This window comes from Phodopus roborovskii, unplaced genomic scaffold (genome assembly GCF_943737965.1).
Source record: "Phodopus roborovskii unplaced genomic scaffold, PHOROB, whole genome shotgun sequence".
Taxonomy (NCBI): domain Eukaryota; kingdom Metazoa; phylum Chordata; class Mammalia; order Rodentia; family Cricetidae; genus Phodopus; species Phodopus roborovskii.
Genome location: NW_026126424.1, coordinates 5,814,167 through 5,834,631, shown reverse-complemented (window position 1 = coordinate 5,834,631; position 20,465 = coordinate 5,814,167). Strand labels below are relative to the sequence as shown.

General features: G+C 39.3%; 1 protein-coding gene across 16 annotated transcripts in view; it reads left to right on the top strand.

The window, feature by feature from the left end:
- The window catches only part of Camk2d (calcium/calmodulin dependent protein kinase II delta), a 243,671-nt gene that overhangs the window by 66,905 nt on the left and 156,301 nt on the right, over window positions 1-20,465 (top strand). For all 16 annotated transcript variants that reach the window (XM_051185550.1, XM_051185545.1, XM_051185543.1 and 13 more), the window contains exon 3: window positions 18,013-18,072. In XM_051185550.1, the coding sequence (XP_051041507.1) occupies window positions 18,013-18,072 (60 nt within the window). The remainder of the gene's footprint in view (window positions 1-18,012; window positions 18,073-20,465) is intronic.

The window sequence follows — 20,465 nt, the reverse complement described above, 5'->3', positions numbered from 1 at the left end:
TGTGGCCCTTGAAGAAGGGAGTTATCTAAGCTCTATCATGAGTGACCTCTATTCTACTTAAATTTGAACATTTTCTTTATTTGTTTTTTAATTCATTTAACTCATATTTATTGAATATTCATTATGTACCATAATTATATGCTGGTTATAAAACAGTAGGAAAAAACAAACAAACAAACAACATATATCCTGTTATCCTGGACACTGTCACAAAGAAAAACTTAAAACAGAAACCCTTGTCAGTTAAAGGAAATCACATATTTAGCAAGTACTGTAAAGAAATCAAATTAGGACAGTGAGAGTGTAGTCATAATTGTGAAGAGCAATCATTAAGAATGCTATCTTGACAGAACTAATTTTGGGAGAAGCAGACCCATAACAGGGAATGTGCAAAGGTCCTGAGGCATCTTGCTTCATGGTACAAGGATCTTTGCAGAGTTTCAACTCCTGTTCCTCAGATTTCTTTTTAAAGCCAGGCCTGATGATTGGCTTGGCATGAGAGATAAGGCGGGTAGGGAAAGCACATGTACATTTTTACAATGTCTTGACAGGGTCTTTACACAGCCCTGGTACAGAAATAAAAACCTTAAGAATTCAATAATTCAGTTGCATCTAGTTGCTGAATTGGACAAAGAATTGTAAATTGGGAAGTAGCATCCAGATTATGTGGCGAAGTCATTTTAGCTAGTCCTGTACAGAATTCTCTCAGCCTTGACTTTCAGTTCTAGATGATGAATGTTGCCCTCTTTCTGCTAGAGGACAGGAACCTTCACATCTGCTTTTAAAGAACAAAAATGAGGGTCTGAAGAGATGGCTCATTGGTTACAAGTCTTCCAGAAGACCCAACTTAATCTGCTACTAATCTGTTACCCTTTTCGGGCTTCCATGGTGTTCCCCTTTCCCTAACCCTTGCCAAAGCATACATGGACACACACAAATATATACACACACAAACAACAACAATTTTTTATAAAAGAAACTCTTTTGAGCACTTTTTTGCCAGCCTTGTCTCACTGCCATGTCAGCCCCAAATAACACATAGAGACACTGTATTAGTTTTTGAAACTGTTGGCCATTTACTAGCATTTCTTATTGGCGAGCTCTGTCTTAACTATTAACTCATTTTTATCAATCTAAGTGTTTCCACATGGTCTTGTCTTACTAGAAAGAGTGTCCAAACTTCTTACTCCTCTTGGTCCTACATTTTGACTCTTTTCTACTACATCTCCCAGAATCCTCTTTGTCTCCTACTCCTGCCTATCTTGCTTTCCTATTGGCCAACCGGGCTTCATTCGTTAATCAATAAGAGAAACATATATACAAACTGACATCTTCCATCAAGAAACTGAAAGGAGGTCATAATGATCTTGCAGCTGTTTTGTTTTCAAATGCCTTTACAACTGGTATGATACATTTGGGATCAGTATCTCATCTGGGCATCATTGTGCTCAACTAACATTGTTCCTGCATCTATAATCCAACACTTGGCTTTAGTATTCCTAAACATTTAGCTCAAAGGAATATCCTTGGTCTGATATATATTTTAAATATTTAGAAAGTATTTAAAATTTAAATTAGCATAGAAAAGAATTTAAGAAAAAGGACAGTGGAGGAGTGGATTTGTTGAGAAAAGTCACTGTTAGTTCAACCTTGTGATGCTGCAAGACAGTGTTGTCATCTAAAAAACTCATAATCCAAAACCTTGTGACACAAACACCACACACACACACACACACACACACACACACACACACACACACATCACACTACACCACACACCACACATACACATTGAACCTTCCCACATACATATATACAAGCATGTTCCACATATACATGCACCGACACACCCACATACACACACACACACACACACACCACCTACATATACCCATACCCCCCACTCATACATGGTAACAAAACAAAACAAAACAAAACCCCTTAATGTTTAACTTAAGTTTATGGTTTAATAGTGAACTGAATCCACTAGTTTGCATCTACCCCTTGGACAAATTGGGTCTTCTAGCAATAGGAAAGTGAGCAGTTGGTGGTCAGAGACTGGGAGTCTTAACTTCCTACTTGGGAGCAAGAGTGATGACTGAGATAGAGTGGGAATGAAGATGACTGGAGACAGGGAGGTCAAGAAACCCAGAGGTCAACAAATGTTGGGCTAGTTCTGTGTGTTTGTGGAAGTAGTACCGAGTGTTGGCAAGCTTTCAGGGAAGTGCAATGTTGGCAGCATGCCAGGTCTTTAACAAATAAAGTAGACTGAGCAGTGAGCAGTAGAGGATGAAAACACACAGTGTACCGAATAAGCAGTCCACAAACCTCAGATGGCTTGTGTAGCACAACCCCTGGGTTTTCAGTTCTATTGTTTCTCCATTTTTTTTATCGTATTTTGGCTATTATCTTGATTGATCAAAACCTGAACCACAAGAGCTGCCCAATCTTGGTTGTGTATTTCAAGATAACAGGAATTGTATCTTCATGAGTAGGTTAGATCTTGTTGCGTTGCCCAAGCAGTAGACACTGATGGCTATAGCATAGTGATAAATTATGAAGGAAGTAAGCAGTGTAGTTATTTTTTAGAAAGATGACATTGCTTTTGTTTTTGCCCAAGTCAATAAAATTTCAGAAACTTCACCTGAAGTTTTATTTCAGTTTCTACTGAAGCTCCCAACCTCCCACTCCATGCTTTATTAACAAGGTAGTTTCTTATGATTTTTTTTCCAAAAATATTCCCTTTAGTTAGAATAATTAATTTTGATTCCACTACACTTTCCCCCTAGTTTCTTAGAGCCAAGTAGATTCTGAAAGTGGTGTTGCATTTGGGAAGAAAACAGTGATTAGTTGTGGTATGTTTTGCCTCCTCCCAACCCCAATTTCTGTTCATCTGCCTTTTAGTTGTTCCTTCATTTTTCATGCCAGCTTCATGACTACAGAAACTGGTTTCTGTGTACCAAGAATTCATCCAAAGGGAATTGAGACACTTTACAAACATAAACAAAGGAATATGCTCTGTGCTGTGTGTTCACACAAAGACATGGGCAGGGTATGCATTGAAGTTGCCAACAGCTGTCTATAAAGTAAAGCTTTAGGAGATTTTCCCTTTTATTTAGTTGAAATGCATTCATATTTTCTATGAAAATCTATCATTTAAGAGTCAAACTCCTCAAGGAAATAATAGGAGAAACAAACCAGCCTTGGGACAAACTCGGGAATTAAACACTGAAAATGGAGGCAAAAGATTTACCTTCTGGGAGGCAGGCTGGCTGTGTGTGGAAGGTGAGCTGTGCAGGAGGGAGGCAGGTGGGCTATGCAGGTGGGAGGCAGGTGAGCTGTGCAGGAGGGAGGCAGGCTGGCTGTGCAGGAGGGAGGCAGGCTGGCTGTGCAGGTGGGAGGCAGGTGAGCTGTGCAGGTGGGAGGCAGGTGAGCTGTGCAGGTGGGAGGCAGGTGAGCTGTGCAGGAGGGAGGCATGTGGGCTATGCAGGTGGGAGGCAGGCTGGCTGTGCAGGACGGAGGCAGGTGGGCTGTGCAGGTGGGAGGCAGGTGAGCTGTGCAGGTGGGAGGCAGGTGAGCTGTGCAGGTGGGAGGCAGGCTGGCTGTGCAGGTGGGAGGCAGGTGAGCTGTGCAGGTGGGAGGTAGGTGGTTTGTGCAGGTGGGAGGCAGGCTGGCTGTGCAGGTGGGAGGCAGGTGAGCTGTGCAGGACGGAGGCAGGTGGGTTGTGCAGGTGGGAGGCAGGTGAGCTGTGCAGGTGGGAGGCAGGCTGGCTGTGCAGGTGGGAGGCAGGTGAGCTGTGCAGGTGGGAGGTAGGTGGTTTGTGCAGGTGGGAGGCAGGCTGGCTGTGCAGGTGGGAGGTAGGTGGTTTGTGCAGGTGGGAGGCAGGTGAGCTGTGCAGGTGGGAGGCAGGTGGGCTATGCAGGTGGGAGGCAGGTGAGCTGTGCAGGAGGGAGGCAGGCTGGCTGTGCAGGTGGGAGGCAGGTGAGCTGTGCAGGTGGGAGGTAGGTGGTTTGTGCAGGTGGGAGGCAGGCTGGCTGTGGAAGGCAGGCTGTGCAGGTAATGGCTGTACTGCAGGAGGGTTCTGCAGGATGTCCTATGGTGGCTTCTGTCACAGCACCATATTTTCAAGTCACCTTGCAGAATCTTTAGTCTCACAATTTAAGTACCAAAACTCCTTTAACTTCCCCTTTTTCTAGTCCTCCAATTTAGCTAGTAAAGGAACTGATTGGCAAAAAACAGTGAAGTCCTATGTTCCTCTGACTGCCCAGATGCTGAAGAACCTTGTTTCCACTCAGATGATACTTGTAGATGAACACAAATTAGAAATAGCTTTTGTTGTCATCATGCACTTAGCAGGCAGAGAGTGGATCTGTTACCTTTCTAGGGAGTGATTCCTAACTCTTGGACAGAATTGTGCTTCCTACCTTAGAAGGAAGCAGAGTCAATTTTGTTGGCATTGACTATGCCTCCTTATAATCTGTGATCTTGGGGGAGGCAGGGTTTCAAAATATTGTTGCTTTAGAGCTGGCCCAGGTGTAATACCACAGGAATGTCAAATATATGTTCTAAATAATGCAGCACTTATGTGAGACACAGCATCCCAGGCAGAAGATGGCTCATTCACCTGAAGTGAGTCAAATAATATATTGTATCTAGAACAGTGATGAAAATATCACTTTCTTGAGGCTAGAAACACATCTTGGTGATTAAGAGCAAAAGCTGCTCTTGCAGACGTCCTGAGTTCAGTTTCCAGCTCCCCCAAACATACAGATGTAATTATAGTTCCAGGGGATCTGGTACCCCACTTCTGACCTCTGTGGGCACATATACATGGGCAGAACACACATTTTCATACGGTAATGTAAATTAATCTAAAGAAAAAGAAAAATGCCATTTCCTCAAGTCTGGAGAGTTTTATCTTGCCTTTTGGAGCTGTCATGACTTCAATATCAGAAAGAATAATACACTTGTGTTGTGAATTCCATGGAAAGAAATTAATGAGTCTGGAATGCTGGAATGTCCACAAGCATATCTGACAGAAGCCACACTCTCCTCTGTTTAGACCCCTCTTCTTTGTAGTTTTCCTTCCAGAAGGAAATTGGGGTGATGAGATATGAAGAAAATCTATTACAGAAGTATCCAAGTTACAGAAGTATACAAGAAGTTATGGAATTGATTCAATCCAAAGTCTAGATGGTTATAACTTTGTTACAGAAAACAGTATCATCCATGACTGTTATGACTAGCCCTTTGGTTTTTGTAGTACAGTGGAAATCCACTCGGCTCCCAGACGCCCATCTTGTGGGTGGATTCCCTATGAAACATTGGGTAGGTCTCAGAACTTTGCAATTCATTGTAATCACAAGAATGATCCCACTTCATAAATTTGAAAGTTCCTGCTAATGCCACACATAGCATCCTTCAGAATTGAGAGATTCAATGAATCAGAGCTTGGTGTGATGTCCCACACTATCCTTTCACCTCCTCTCCTACAGGTCCTTACCAGGCTCTTGGGCCAGAGCCATAAGGAGCCAGGAACATCTGACTTCACTGATGCAGTTTAATCTGCACAAGATTCCCTGATGGATACATACATGGTTTCTGACTCTCTTGTGGAGCATTTGTGTGTGTGTGTGTGTGTGTGTGTGTGTGTGTGTGTGTGTGTGTGTGTGTTTTCCACTGATTCCTTTTGGGGTCTTCTGGTGACAGTATTTCCAGAGGCCACGCCTCTTCTGACTTACAGTTTTAATTGCTTATGCAACTCCTGGGCTTCTGGCATTCCACCCTGTGCAGGACTGCTTTGCCTCCCAAATGGATATCCTTGGGCATTGTTACTTACAAGACAACCACTTCCTAAGAAACATGCATTTTGTTCTTTCTAATGCTGGACGCATAGTTCAGTCACAACCCAAGCTCCTGGCCTTGCAGTGTCAAGATAGCTAGCCTACCTTATTTTCATGCCTGTTAGTCAGGCATAAAGCAGTTATCCTTGCTTTTGTCAAACCGTAGGAATTACACTGATGCATCTTTACAGTCATTCTCTTCTTAAAGCCACGCCTTCCCATCAGACTTGTACCCTGACAGGAGTAGGAGGGGTTCTAGGAAGTCCTACCCATTCTTTCCGGAACAGTACCCTCTGATGGGCTCATTACCCACCCTCATATAACTGGAAATGAGTAGTGGGCTCCTGGTTCCAAAATGATTTGAACACCCATTGCTCTTTTCTGAATGCATGATTTTGGTGCCCTATACCAGACAACCATTTAATTTTTACCCTTCAGGGTTTCTGCTAAAATGGGTATTGTTCCACTTTAATATCTTGTCTCAGTAGGAATTTTTACATTTAAGAGGCGGCATTAACCTTCCTTTATTTGTACAAGTAGGAAATAAAAGCACTCACAGAGTGTGACAGACTAAGAATGTATAATAAAAATAGACAATTTTTTTGAAGTATGGTCTTATGTAGGCATAGAAAGTGATGGGTTTCACACCACTTTTATAAGCATATGCCATTGTACTCTGTTTAAATTTATCTCTCTTTCTCTCATTCTCCTCTGTTTCCCCTGCCTGTCCTTTCAGTTGCCTAAGACTGATTTTTTTATTTATTTTATGCATAAAATAATTTCATTTTATAAATTTCAAAGCCAATCAACTTGTAGAGAGTAATCTAGAGAATGCTAGATAGTATTTTGTGTATTGTGGTTTCTTTTACTTTTTTGAGATTATAACCAAGCCTGCATCTTATAGCACTTTACCTATGTTTCCTTCAAATAGCTTCAGAATTTCAGGACTTTATTAACACCTTTGATCCAGTTATGAGTTGATTAGATATGCAGCTAATAAAATATGGGAGAGTTCAATTTTCTTGCATTAGCATGGGGTCTGATAAATGATAAATCACTTTTCCCCTGAAGGGTACCCCCCCTCTCTCTCCGTGTGTTTGTCATAGGAATTATTAAGATGAGGTGTCACCATGTTTGATAATGCAGTTATGAAAAATGCTTGTTGTGAAGATATTTAAGTACCATGCATCACAGAAATTATTTTCCTATTGATATTGAAGTTACACAAACTCAAAATTTGTAGTATCTTAATGAAATGGGGAGGAATAGATACAACGTTTTGGTTTTGTTGTTTTGAATTCATAAGCTTTTCTGTCTTTTACTGTTATGGCTGAGAGAGCCTGATTCAAATCCATTTTTCCTTTAAGTTTTCAATTTGGTGTCTTTTCTATGTGGTTTGTCACTCATGACTGATAGGATACATGAATAGACTTTTGGTGAATGTTTTGACAAAGTAAATAACTTTGTTCACTTAAAGAGGAAAGAAGATGTATGTTACAACTTTTGTGAAATATCATAATGTGCTAATCTCATCTTTTATACTTAGTATTTGAAAAACAAGTAGTTTTCTACCTTTAACCATAAATATTGCAAATCCTGATCACCTAGGTTTGAGTGGGCCTAAAACGAGTGTGACTTATAACATTCTTTAAATAGTAAACAAACCTTGGCTTACCAAGCAAATTCAAAATAAACATATATTATAATTAAAATAAGCACAGGTAGCCCCATATTTTAGTTTATTATTTTTTATTTTTGTTGTTTTTATTTTGTTGTAGCCTAGGCAGACCTCCCCCTAACTCCTATGTATCCAAGGGTGACATTGAACTCCTGATCCTCCTTTATTAGTCTTTCATGCACTACTATGCCCATCTGAGTTCTAATGAGCTGACAAACACTATGAAATATGTAAAAACCAGAAAAAGAGTGAGAATAAATGTTTCTAGCTCTCTCCTCATACATGTGTGGAGCAACCTGTAATGTGGGTCCATGATCATGGTGCTGCCGATGGAGTGTTATATCCTCCTGATGAAGGCTAGGTGCTGGCTGTTGCTGGAAGCCTTCCTACACTGGGCTGACTAGCAATAACTCTTCACAGACATGACCTGCAAGTCAGGTGCATTTATTTTGAAATTTACTTACTAAATAGATCTGCAGCTCAGATTCTGCTTAGATGGTTCTCAAAGACCTTTACAGCCACCCCAGTGCTACTAAACACAAACTTAAATGTGTTCTGAAGGGAAGAGAAAAAGGAGGAAAGATTAATTGCTGGTAAAATACTTTATGCTGAAGTTTTTATGAACACATGTCAGTCTATGAAATCACTGCATAGGCCAGTGTGGGAGCCCCTGCACAGGAGAGACCCTGAAACTGCAGCTCCCTTTATTCCGAGGGGAATAGCTCCTGGAATGAATAACTCCAGCCTCTTCAAGCACCATAAAAATGCACATTGCTTGCAGTTCTTTATTCTATATTGTTATTCAAAATCATTCTTTAATCTCTACTTTAAGGTGTTAATACTAAACTACATTAAAACTTATTCTTTGAAATCTGTAAATGATAGTCCATGCTTTTCACCTTTAGAATAATTTGTGTATAGTTAATTCTTAATAAAAGCAAAATATATTTATTGTAGTATACACACACACACACACACACAGATACATATGTCCCAGAAGGAAATACACTCTCGTGTTACTATCAACTACCTGTAAAATTTGCTAGGACTGCTGTAAAGAGTGGGAAAATATGGAGTATATTTATATTTAGTATGTATTGTGTCCATTAAACTCTAGGCAGTCAAAGTCTAAAGGATTTTCATACAAATTATGTCACATGGCTCAGCTCCATTGTGCCTAACATGGAAATGGCGTTGTATCTTGAAATCCCTCCAGCCTCAGTAGTAACACTACACTGGGGGATTCTGGGAGATAGCAAATGTGGAAGCAAGGTAGAATATTACACAGGATTCATCACATAACTATTGATGGAATTACATTGTTGACATAGTTAAAATATATACACAAATATAAACCACTTTAATCTTAATAGGCCTAATCATTTCCTCCTGTCCTTGTTTATAAAGGCCTGTATTATTATTATTATAATTTTTTATTTCTTTTTCTCATTTTACATACCGATCCCAGTTCTTGCTCCCTCCCATCCTTCCATGTCCCCCCATCCCATGTCCCATTCCCCATCTGCTCCTCAGGGAGGGTGAAGCCTTCTAGGAGAAAGCATCAAAATCTGGCAAAGTCATTTGGGTAGGGCCTAGGCTAGGGGTCTGTTTTTAAATGATATTGACTATCACTCAAGATGATAGTTTATTCCATATAGTCTTTTGAGTAAACACGCTGATAAACACCTTGTACCATAAATGCTGTTCAGGCGAATTTCTCACCCCTCACATCCCTACCACCTTGGACTGGTGTGTCTTGCTCACAGCTTATACCCCTGCCTGAGGTTAGCCAATCCTGCTCCTGGCCCCTTGAATGGTTTTGCTACTGCCTCTCAGTGGCTTTCTCTGCCTTTTGCTAACATTGCTGCAGGGCACAACCCTACAGGGTAAAGGGAAACAGTGGAAAAAAGGTCAAATCAATACCAGTCTTATAGAGCAAACTACAGCCTGGTACTAGTGTGCTTTGAACACATATATCTGCATTTAACTGTGCAACACTCTTTCCACTTTACTCCAAGAGCAGTTCATCACCTAGAAGTAGTGAGTGGCTTCCATGGAGGCTCTTCTAAATGCTTGGTCCATAGCTCAGGTTTGTTGCTAGCTAACTTACATTTTAAATTAACCTGTATTTTTAAAATCTACTCTCTGCCACACATCAGCACCCCTTTTCAGTACTGGGAATTCATATTGCTTCTCTTTGCATCTCTTGGGACTCCGGACACTCCAGCCTTCTTCCCAGTGTCCTCTATGTCTTGCTGTCCTGTCTATATCTGCCTAGCTAGTAACGAGTTAGCTCTTTCATTCAACCAATCAGAAGGTGCCTTGACAAAGACACATCTTTACAGTGTACAAAAAGATTATTCCACAATAATGTTTTGATTTTCTCTGTCTTATTTTAATAGTGGAAATCAGAGAAAAGATGATTACTCAAACATGACCACATTGGGAAGAAGGACAAAGAAATCCAGGGAATACCCAAGTCTATTCCCCTGAACCTGAGATGAGACAATACATATCTAAGCTGCCAAAGTCAAGGGAGATGTCCTGCCCTTCACTGAACCGTTAACTTTTGTCATGATTGTTTTTGTTTTTGGCGAGTTTGTTGTTGTTTTGAGACAGGGTTTCCCTGCGAAGCTCTGGCTAATGTGAAATTCAATATGTAGTTTGGGCTGAACTCAGATTCACCTGCCTGTGACTTGAGTGCTGGGATTAAAGTTGTGTGCCACAACCGCCCAGCTAACCCATCCTTGTTTTGACTCCACTCTTATAAAGGGTGGTCTGAGATTTGATACCTTTTGTTTGGAGGTGACAGTGGTCTGCCCCCATCTCAGATAGCAGTGTTCTAAGTATGATTTATGTGAAATTTTATTTTCACAATGTCTTAGGATTAATGTAAAATGAAAAATATTTTATAATCATTGATGTAATGAATATAATTATAATGCAACTTTTAAAAGTCTATCTTAAAATAGACCCAGTTTTTCAGTCAGGGTTGTGATGATTCTGTAGTTCATAGAGAACCTACTTCAACCTATGTGCAGTACCTAGTGCTACATATGTTAATTGTATGGGTGAATATTTTTAAAAATATGCCTTTATTTTTAATTAACGTAAGTTTATAGGTTTCAGGGTGATATTTCAATAATGTATCCAATATGTAATCATCAGATCAAGGTGATTTGCATATCATTTCAGATATTTATTATTTCTCTGTATTGGGAACATTGAAAATTTGCTCTACTCATGATTTTGAATACATAAACTGCAATCAGCTACACTTATGTTGTGTCTTAAAGCATTGGAAGCTAATCCTCCTGTGTAAATGAGATATCCTATAATTCATTAGTCTGTAAGTCTAGTGATATGTCAAGTGACTGAGGCCTGTGGTGCTTGGCATAGAAACAAAATTGTGTACAGATCCTTCCAATCTCATAAATGAAAGCATATGTAGAAGAAAATACAGTGAGGATCAAGTTATGGACACTTAGGGCAAGTAAGTGGAGTAACCAGCTGTCAGTCATGTTAGAACCAAGGAAGCAACTCTTGTCTACTGTGCCTCTGGGTTAACTTTTCACCACATGTATAAAGTTCTACCATGTCAGGGACATTTTAGGCCTACACTTTCCTCCTGAGGTAATCATGCAGAATTAAGGTGAAATCAAACTTAATACCTCCTCCTCCTCTACCTGTTCCTCCTCTTCTGTTAATGACATGGGTATTACTAAATAAATGGATGGGGAGACATCTCTATATGGGAACTATAGCATCCATATAGTCTATATGGAACTGATGTTGGATTGACATCATAACTCATAATTTAATGTTGGTATGAGCTTCCTGCATACCAACCTAGGAAGATTTCACTTCTAAATTAGGAGAAATGAGCACTCACTGCAGGGGGAATATCATAAGTATCATTGTAAGGTGTCACTGACATGGCTGGGGTGTCATCAAAATAATAGGGGTTTGTTGATACCTAGTGTCAGAAAGAATCTAGGTCAAATGGTTAAACATTAAAATTTGTGTTGTAACTCCTTCACAATAGAACAGTAAAATGAAAAGCATTAATGGATTTTAAAACCTTTAATTAAAGGATTATGATGAATTTAAATCCACATTCAATGATTTTTTTTAATGTGACCTATTTAAATAAGCAAAATTTATATTCTTTCCAGAGGACTGACTGCCTTAATTAGTGAGGTATTTCTTTTTCACAAGGAAAGCATGTTCAGAATGTGATTCTAGAGTCTATAGGATGGAACTGTTTCTAAGACAGCTTCCCTCCAGGTTTCCCCACTAACAAGTCTATGTTTTCATAACCTTGTTTGTTTGGCTTTAGCTCACAGAAGTTGCCAATCGAGAGTAGAACATCCATTATTTTTTTCCTTTAAAAAAAACTCACCAAATATTTATTTGCTGTCTACTTTATGCATCTGAAACTGTCTTATATGTTTAAGATATTTACAGCGATTAGAGTGGAAAATACAGCTTTCTTTTAATTATTTCCTTTTTTTCAGATTGCAATTATATCACACCCTTCCTTTTTTCCTCACTCCAAACCTTCTTCTCTTTCAAATTCATAGTCTATTTTTCATTAATTGTTGTTACATACACACATACATACATACATATATACATACATACATACATGCACATACACATATCTATGTATATATACAACATATTTTCCCAAATGCAATCTCTCCAGTGTGTACGTTATTCCGGTGTAGGGCTGACCATTTGGTGAGACCTCATGGGTTCTCCTCTCCCACTTTACCGTATCACAGTTCATTCTCAGTCATGTTGGTGAGACTTCATGGGTGTAGTGTCTGACACTAGGAGGCACAATCTTCTAGGAAACTTCTTGTTCCTCTGGCTCATACATTCTTTCTGAATTTTCTTCCTAAATGTTTCTTTAGCAATGTACAGGAGTTGTTTTGTAGATGTATTTGTTGGGGCTGGGCTCCACAACTTTGCATTTTGGTTCATAGTGGTTTTCCATAATGATCTCCACTAGACATCAAAACTTAAATAGTAGCAAGATATGTGGTGAACTCATGCAACACCTCAACATTAGAAATAGTTTAAATCCATGTCATTGAATTTCTCCTCTTCAGGGACTGGTTTAGTTGGCACATTTGGTTCCTAGAAGTTATGGGTATTTCCTCTTAATCGTGCCGAGATTGTTTAGAGCCTGAACAAATGTGGCAGAACTAAAATTCAAGTTGGGCTAATTGAAGTCCAGAAGCCAGAGGGGCATGGGTAACTTGAGCTCAAAACAAAACCAAGGGATGGGTACAGGCTGGAGCATAGAGCCTCAGAAGGTGCGGACCTGGGAAATAAACAAAAAGAAGGCAGACCCTGTAGCTGCCATGTGAAAAGCCAGTAGACCAGGAGTTGTGGTGGATGTAGACGTTCAGCCCTTTGTTTTCATGGACACAGTGGGTGAGACATTCACAGTTTTATAGGTTTGGCCTAAGAGTGAGCTTTAAGAGTGAGCTTCCGTTTGTGTGGAAGGGAATCTGGGGGCAATTAAATTCTTTTGTTTGTGGCAAACCCAAGCTATTTGTAAATTGTACATTCATGAAAGGGCATGGTAAAATGGATGGTGATTGATGATCATGAGTGAAGGCCAAACTCTCCCTCTGCCTGGATGTCCCGCAGCATTGTGCTAGGATGGTCCAATAGGCAAAGCTGTTGGTAGTCACACCTAGGATCCCCAGGTCCTACTCTGAATGAGAACCAGCTGATAGTGCTAGTAATGATTTCACAAAGCAATGGGGGGAAGTCAGTGACAATTCCCTTCCCAGTGGCAAATCAGCAAGTTGTTGCTTTCTATCATTTTCATGGCACCAGCATTGCTGTGTGAAAGTAGTTGAGGGCTAGCACTCACATGTGTGGTCAGATGTTTTGCGTGCTTACTTAATTTTATTCTTGAACACATGAAGGAGTCACTACTTCACTATGTCTGAATTTTAAGTTTCCATTTTGTTTGAACTAAATTATCTTACTACAGTATCTTAACCTAGAAACAGTGAGTATACTTACCCATATCCTTAGAAACTGTTTTACAATCCAGAGGTCTGTTCTTGGTGATGCTATTCCATGTCAAAACTGGATGAAAATGTGTTTTCTTTATAGCATTATTTATGACAGTCCCTCCCTCAGCCACATATTGCTAATTCCCTGTGTCTTATCAAATCTGAAAGAAATCACAGCTTGAAATATAATTTTATTCATATAAATGTGGCTTTTAGATTCACAGGAAAAATGAGGCCCAACTGTTATAGCAAGAGTGCTTTAACAAATATTTAAAAAACAAGGTAGGGTGGTGCTGTATTAGATTCAGGGCCCATGGCTAATAACATCTTCAGGTATTGGGATGTAGCTCAGTTGATACAGTGCTTGCCTATTGTGTACAAAGCCTTGAGTTCCTTCCCTAGAACCACGTGCTTGTAAACCCTGCAATCAGGAAGTGCTACAAGGATCAGAAGTTCAAGACCAACCTCAGCTCTATAGTGAATTTAAGGTCAACATGGACTACATAAGGCACTGTCTAAAAAACAAACAAGCAAACGAGCAGAACTTCCCAGATCTTCAAATACTGCTAAACTGTATCATGAATCTCTTTTATAACTAACCTTGTCTCTTGCTATTGTAGTTTTGAGTGCTTGGGAATAATGAGATAGAAAGTAGGTGTTTTGCTGCTGGCTGAATTAAAAGAAAAGGAAACTTTAAGTGTATAATGAATTTATACTTCAGCAGGATAAATACAGATGTGCTTTTGAAGGAACAGGTACTTAATCCCTCCTCCTCAATTCCCTACTCCCTTTAATAGTAAAATTGTGGATTTGATGTTGAATTTGAGTCACACCAGGTGATATGCATATCCACTATTATAAAATCCTCACTTTAGTGAAAACTAGGATTTACATATATCATCATTTTGGGAGGCAATGTCATAACACGCCCCAGTGGCAGAGTGCAGAATACCTTATGATTCACAGGAGATCTAGAGCTTGATGACTGGGTGTGAGCAAAAAAAGGCAGTGAAGCTGCTCAGAGAGTGAAAGGTGCGAAATAGCAGTGCTGGAAAGTGAGCCGTGGTGGACAGACGATAGAAGAATCCTGTAACCCTTGCCACTGTCAGACTCAGGACAGTCCAATGTCTTACTTCCCACCAACAGAAGATGACAAATATGGACTGTGCCTCCCATGCTTAGGCTAAATAAGAGAATGGCTTTCACCTTTGCTTTCCCAACTATTCTATGGTAGCTAGCTTTGATCCAATGACATGGGCTGGAAACTGAGGGCTGGGTCCAGCCAAGCTGAGAACTGAGTACAACTTAGTGGCCTTTAGTACAACTGCATGGTGGCAACCAGTGTGCAAACGTGGAAGCATCTGAGTTCCCTTGATTGGAAGGTGTAGTCAATTCCAGGATCCTGACCCACAGAAACCGATTCTAGGTGTATATGATGTTCTGCTTCTACATTTGTGATGTTTGACTCACAGCAATAGAAGGCTATTGTTACATGGGTTTGGTAGTTTGCTTGAGCCACTGTAACAAAGTCCACAGACTGAATTTATTTCTTCACACGTTTTGCAATTTGGATGTCTACAACCAAGGTGTCAGAGACATATTTTTCCTGTGATCTTTCTCCCCCGCATATGGATAGCAATCTTGTCCCTGTCCACGCTGTTTTGTTTGCACACATGTCAATGTCCCAGTTTCTTCTTTTTTCATAGACACAATCCATATTAATTTAGAGCACACACCACTGACCTTGTTTTATTTACCTTTTCAAACATTCCATCCACAACTTTAGTTACATTTGTGGATCAGGGGTATTAGGACTTCAGCATATAAAATTTGTAAGGCAGCAGCTCTGCCAGTAAGAGTTGACTTTATAAAAATCACTGAAACAGGTATGGTGGCACATGCCTGTCATCCCAATGCCCAGTATTTTAGGAGGTACAAGCAGGGTATATGCAGGAGAATTTTCAGAAGTTCATAGTCATCTAGAAGTTTGTGGTCATTCTGTTCTACATTGCAACTTTCAGGTCAGCCATAGAAACAAAAACCAAAAAAAAAAAAAAAAACTAAGTAAAATAAATCTGTAATTACTTTTACCTCTATAGCTAAAAGCAATGTAAAATTTATTGTCTGTAATGATTTTTTTGCTTCCTTTTTTCCTTCATTTAGGCATATATGGAATCACATATATGTCGTGCTTTATATTTGTATCTGTCACATGGTTAGCATATATTTGCATTTCCTTATCTCCATAAGGAAGTTATAAGTCTTTTAAGCATATGTGTTCCATGTGCTTCCACATAAAACACTTTTCTTGTTTAAGATAATGGAAATATGCACATTTTCAGAATTTGGTGTAACCTTTGGTGTTTACTTGTATGTTTTTAAATAATAATATTTACAAATAGTTAAGAATTAGGAGTTATTCAAGGCATCACAATTTGAAGAGTTTCCATCGAAAGATACACTACTTTAGGAAGTACAGACTGCTGTTTGTCAGTCCAGAGACATAGACTCATGGCTGCTCCATGCAATGCTCCTACTTCATAAAAGCACTGCTTTTCTCACACTGTGCATGTGCGTGCGCGCGCGTGCGCACACACACACACACACACAGACACACATGTGTGTGCACAGCTTATTTTCCAAAACTCCAGAAGAAAGTTTGTATGTGTAGCAGCAGATGGCAGTTCTCAAACTACGGATTTGGGAAACTTCTGGATTTCTCTCAGTGGATCTATAAGGTCAAACATATTTTTAAATAAAACTAAGACCTCATTTGCCTTTTGTAAACCAGCTCTTAACAGTTTTTTTTTAAATGTGTGTGTGTGTGTGTGTGTGTGTGTTGACATGTGATGTGTCATGAATGCAAAAGAAATACTAGAATTTGCATGTCTCAAGGAAATGTTGCTAAATCATAGTACCAATCCTGGTATTTTTAACACCATTGTCCCATTAGGAGAACTAGGAAAGGGATCAATTTCATTTAATATTGTCTATAATGAAGAAGTCAAAGTTGTTAGGCTTTAACTGTTGCTGATGCATCTTTGTAAGGTTCTGCATGAAGGTTGAGCCATATGAAGGAGCACCTTTGTTCTGTCCCCACAAGTGATGTTTGCGCAGGCAAAGAACCTGTGTGGTGGCTTCACCAGATGCTCCCTAGCCAGCATTATTGGTAGTGGGAAAAAAAATTGAAAAGCTAGCTGTGCTCATTTGCATTTGTGTGGACAGACATGAACAGTGAGCCTCTCATTTCAGGGAAAGCAACAGCAGCAGCCAGTATTTATTGCTGATATCATAAGCTCTCAGGAAAAACAACTAGAATTTAGGGGATGTTGTACCTACCTTTGAGAGGTGACTGATACCCCAAGTTTAAGGTTGTTCTGATAAGGCTGGTGGTGATATTAACACGTCTTACTTTTTTGAAGGCCTATGGTGAAATATGCCAGCATTAGGAAGGATTACATCATTTACTGAGCCACTATTTTCCAAAGACATGTTGAAAGTCTATTTTATTTAAACATTACCATTTATAACCTCATTTTATAGGGCTCATAAATTTGATTTGCAAGGTTTCAAATTTCACATGACACCCAACTTAAAACAAACAAACAAAAAAACTACTACGTGTTGAGTTTGGGTGTAATATTAAAGAACAGTATCTATAGTTATCTGAAAAGCCCATTAAATTTTGTCCTGCTTATGCTTGTAAGGTCAGTTGTTGTTCATATACTAAAACACCAACCAAATGGCAGGACAGACTGAATACCAAAACTAACATGATGGTGTGATCTGCATTTGCTGGACAGGAAATGGATTCTCTCCTTTCACTATAATTTTATTTACCTGAGAAAATGGAGTGTATTTGCCATGAAAAGTATGGTAACCAGCCTGTTGACCACACAGGAACCTCTTTGCTCCCAGGGGAAAATGATAGTGACATCATCACTACTGGCCTGTTTCCAGATATGCATCCTGTATGAATCTCCTTATACTGAGTGATTTCAGGTGTACCAAATGCTGTTAATCCCAGCACATGAGAGGCTGAGGTAGGAGAATCATGAGCTCATTTAAGTAAGCCTGGAGTACAGAGTGAGAACCTGTTTTGTAAAACCAACCAACCGCAAACTCCCCTGGATAAAAATAAAGATTAAACAAACGCAAAGACAGGAGTGTTATTATTATGTGCCAGGCCTAATACCCTGTCCAACATTCCAAGTCTGAATTCTGCTGTGTTCTCTAACTTAATAAAACACCTAGATAATACAAACTGCATAATACTAGGCTGGTTCGTTGGGTACTTTTCACCTAAATGCAACTTCAAATGATCACAATCTTCAAAAGAAATCAAAAGATAAATAAGAACAGACAGCTTTATGCCATCTGCATACTGCCTATTACGACTTACTATTTTTGGCCTTTTTGTAATTTACTTTTCCCTATCATTTTCCAACAGATCACCAGAAACTGGAAAGGGAAGCTAGAATCTGCCGTCTTCTGAAGCACCCAAATATTGGTGAGGAAATATTTTCAAAATATTTTAAAGGATATATGTTGTGTATTGTATGAAACCACAGTAGACATGTTAACTTTGGCAATCAGAATATTCACAATTACTAACAAATAGATTCTAATCTCTTGGTCATGGTTACATTTGATCCTTCATATGTTTTTGTTTTTATATAAATGTTTTATTAAGTCATCCTTTTTGATATTATTTGTGAAACAAGATTGAAGTTTTTAAAATAGTTCAATTAATTAGCCTCACCTTCTTTTGTGGCAATGAATATAGCAATGAAATGAATAATGTGTATTTCCTGTTGTAGCAAACATTGATTGCACATTAGCCAATGAGCATGCCGAGAATAATTTAGAGTTAAATAACATCTGGCTATGTTTTGTTCACTGTATTTTAACATGTTTTAGAGTCGGCTATGTTAGCTCAGTTTCCTTCTGGACACCTCTGTAATAAAAATGATGACCTTTTACCCAGTTAGCAAAGGAGTTGCAAAATCATCGAGCATAACATGTGAGAATTTGTAGCTGTAGTTTTTCAAGAGGTAGCAATTCTATATAGACGAACTGGAAAAACAAAAACAACAACAACAACAACAACAAAAAACCATATGTATACTCATATAAAACTGTTAAAGAGTTAGAAAATGGGGAAAACCACATATTTGGAATCACAGTATGTATGTGAGAATTACTCTGCTCTGCTGGTAATGGATGGAGAGAGATGAACTAGGCCATTATCAACTCAGTTGCTCTTTACTAACCCTGGCCCACTGAGAGATTCCAATTCAGAGAAATGGTCAGGACCATATCATTCTGAATGTAGAATTTGAGTAAAGACTCCACTTGAGATGACTGACTCCAGAAGTCAGTCGCCTTCTGGAGCTGGAAGACAGTCCATGAACAGAGTAAACAGCTACAGGGAGGACCCCACGGCAGAACCTTTTCGAGTGAATTTCACCAACACTTCTTTTCTAATTGGAGGAAATGAGAGCGATTGGGTTTCTTGCTTTATCTTAACTGTTTTAATTGCTGGGTTCCTAAATTACCTAATCTAACTCTCTTTGTATTTACTTAAGTGAAGAATGGTGATTTAGAAACAGCACTAGTAGCTATCCCAGGGGAGTAATCAGATGCCAACACATGAGGGATGTTTTAGCCCTAAAGAGGCATCCAGGTGGTGCATGCCTTTAATCCCAGCACTCAGGAGTCAGAGGATGGTGAGTTTCTCTGACTTCTAGGCCAGCTAAGGCTGCAGAGTGAGACCTTGATTCAAAACAACAAATAAATAAGTGTGAAAGACAACCTGACCTGCAGAGAGCAGCTAGGCAATGCTGTCTAGCAGAGCTTCAGGTAGCTGGTTTTCACTGTTGCCCTAAAGGGCACAGGGAGCCCCTGAGGGGCCTGGATTGCCCAGCCTCTGAGATTCTTAGCCTCTGTTTTATTACTTGCCTTTTTTTTTTTTTTAACTGCCTTGCCTGTTCTATGATTTAAAAATCTGTTACATTTTAAAACTTCAAGAAAACAGACACTATTTTTGGACAGTTGCTCCCCTGTGAAATTTTTCTCTTTTCATTTCTTTTCTTCATTTTTTTTTTTTTCTTAGATAGGGTTTCATTGCATGGTCTAAAACTCACTATGTAAACCAGTGGGGCCTGGAAGTTAACAGAGATCCACCTCCTAATGTCTCTCAGTTTTAGGATTAAATGTACACACCACCAAAGATTCAAGTCTTGAGGAGTAAATAAATGTGTATCATTTTTTCCCTAAAGAGAAACATTTTAAAATACCCCAAAGTGTCATTTTATGAAACAACTTTTCTCAGTGCTTTTTAAAACAAGTTTTTCTGATTGTAAAAGTAATATGTACACTTAGGGAAAAAAATGTGATGGTTAAATAAGCAACCAGAGGAAATAGTGTGTAATGTTTGTTTTATGTTTCTGACTTTTTATAATGAAACTTACGCATGACTAACTTGCAGCATTCCTCGGTGTGAGGTGTGCATGTTCTTACCATGTTACACATTTTGCAAGAAGTGTTCCACTCAACTTAGGGTCTTGAGACTAGAATGCTAGGCTAGCAGTGGGCTGAGGTGTCAAAAGCAGGAAATCAGTAGTCAAGAGAGATGATGTCTTTGCCTCCCAGCTTTGCATTGTAGTGTGTAAATAAGCCAACCTCTAGATGATGGCATAGAGAATACTTGTGTTGGTAATTAATGTAGGGTAATTGGATATGTGGAGACTGAGTGGCTCCTGAAAAAAAAAAGAAAAGGAAGGAAGGAAGAAAGGAAGGGAAGAAAGAAGGAAAGAAGGAAGAAAAAGAGGCAAATGCTAGTTGCTAGTTACAGATGAAGACTGCACTATGGGAAAGACGTGAGCTGTACTATCAGTCACA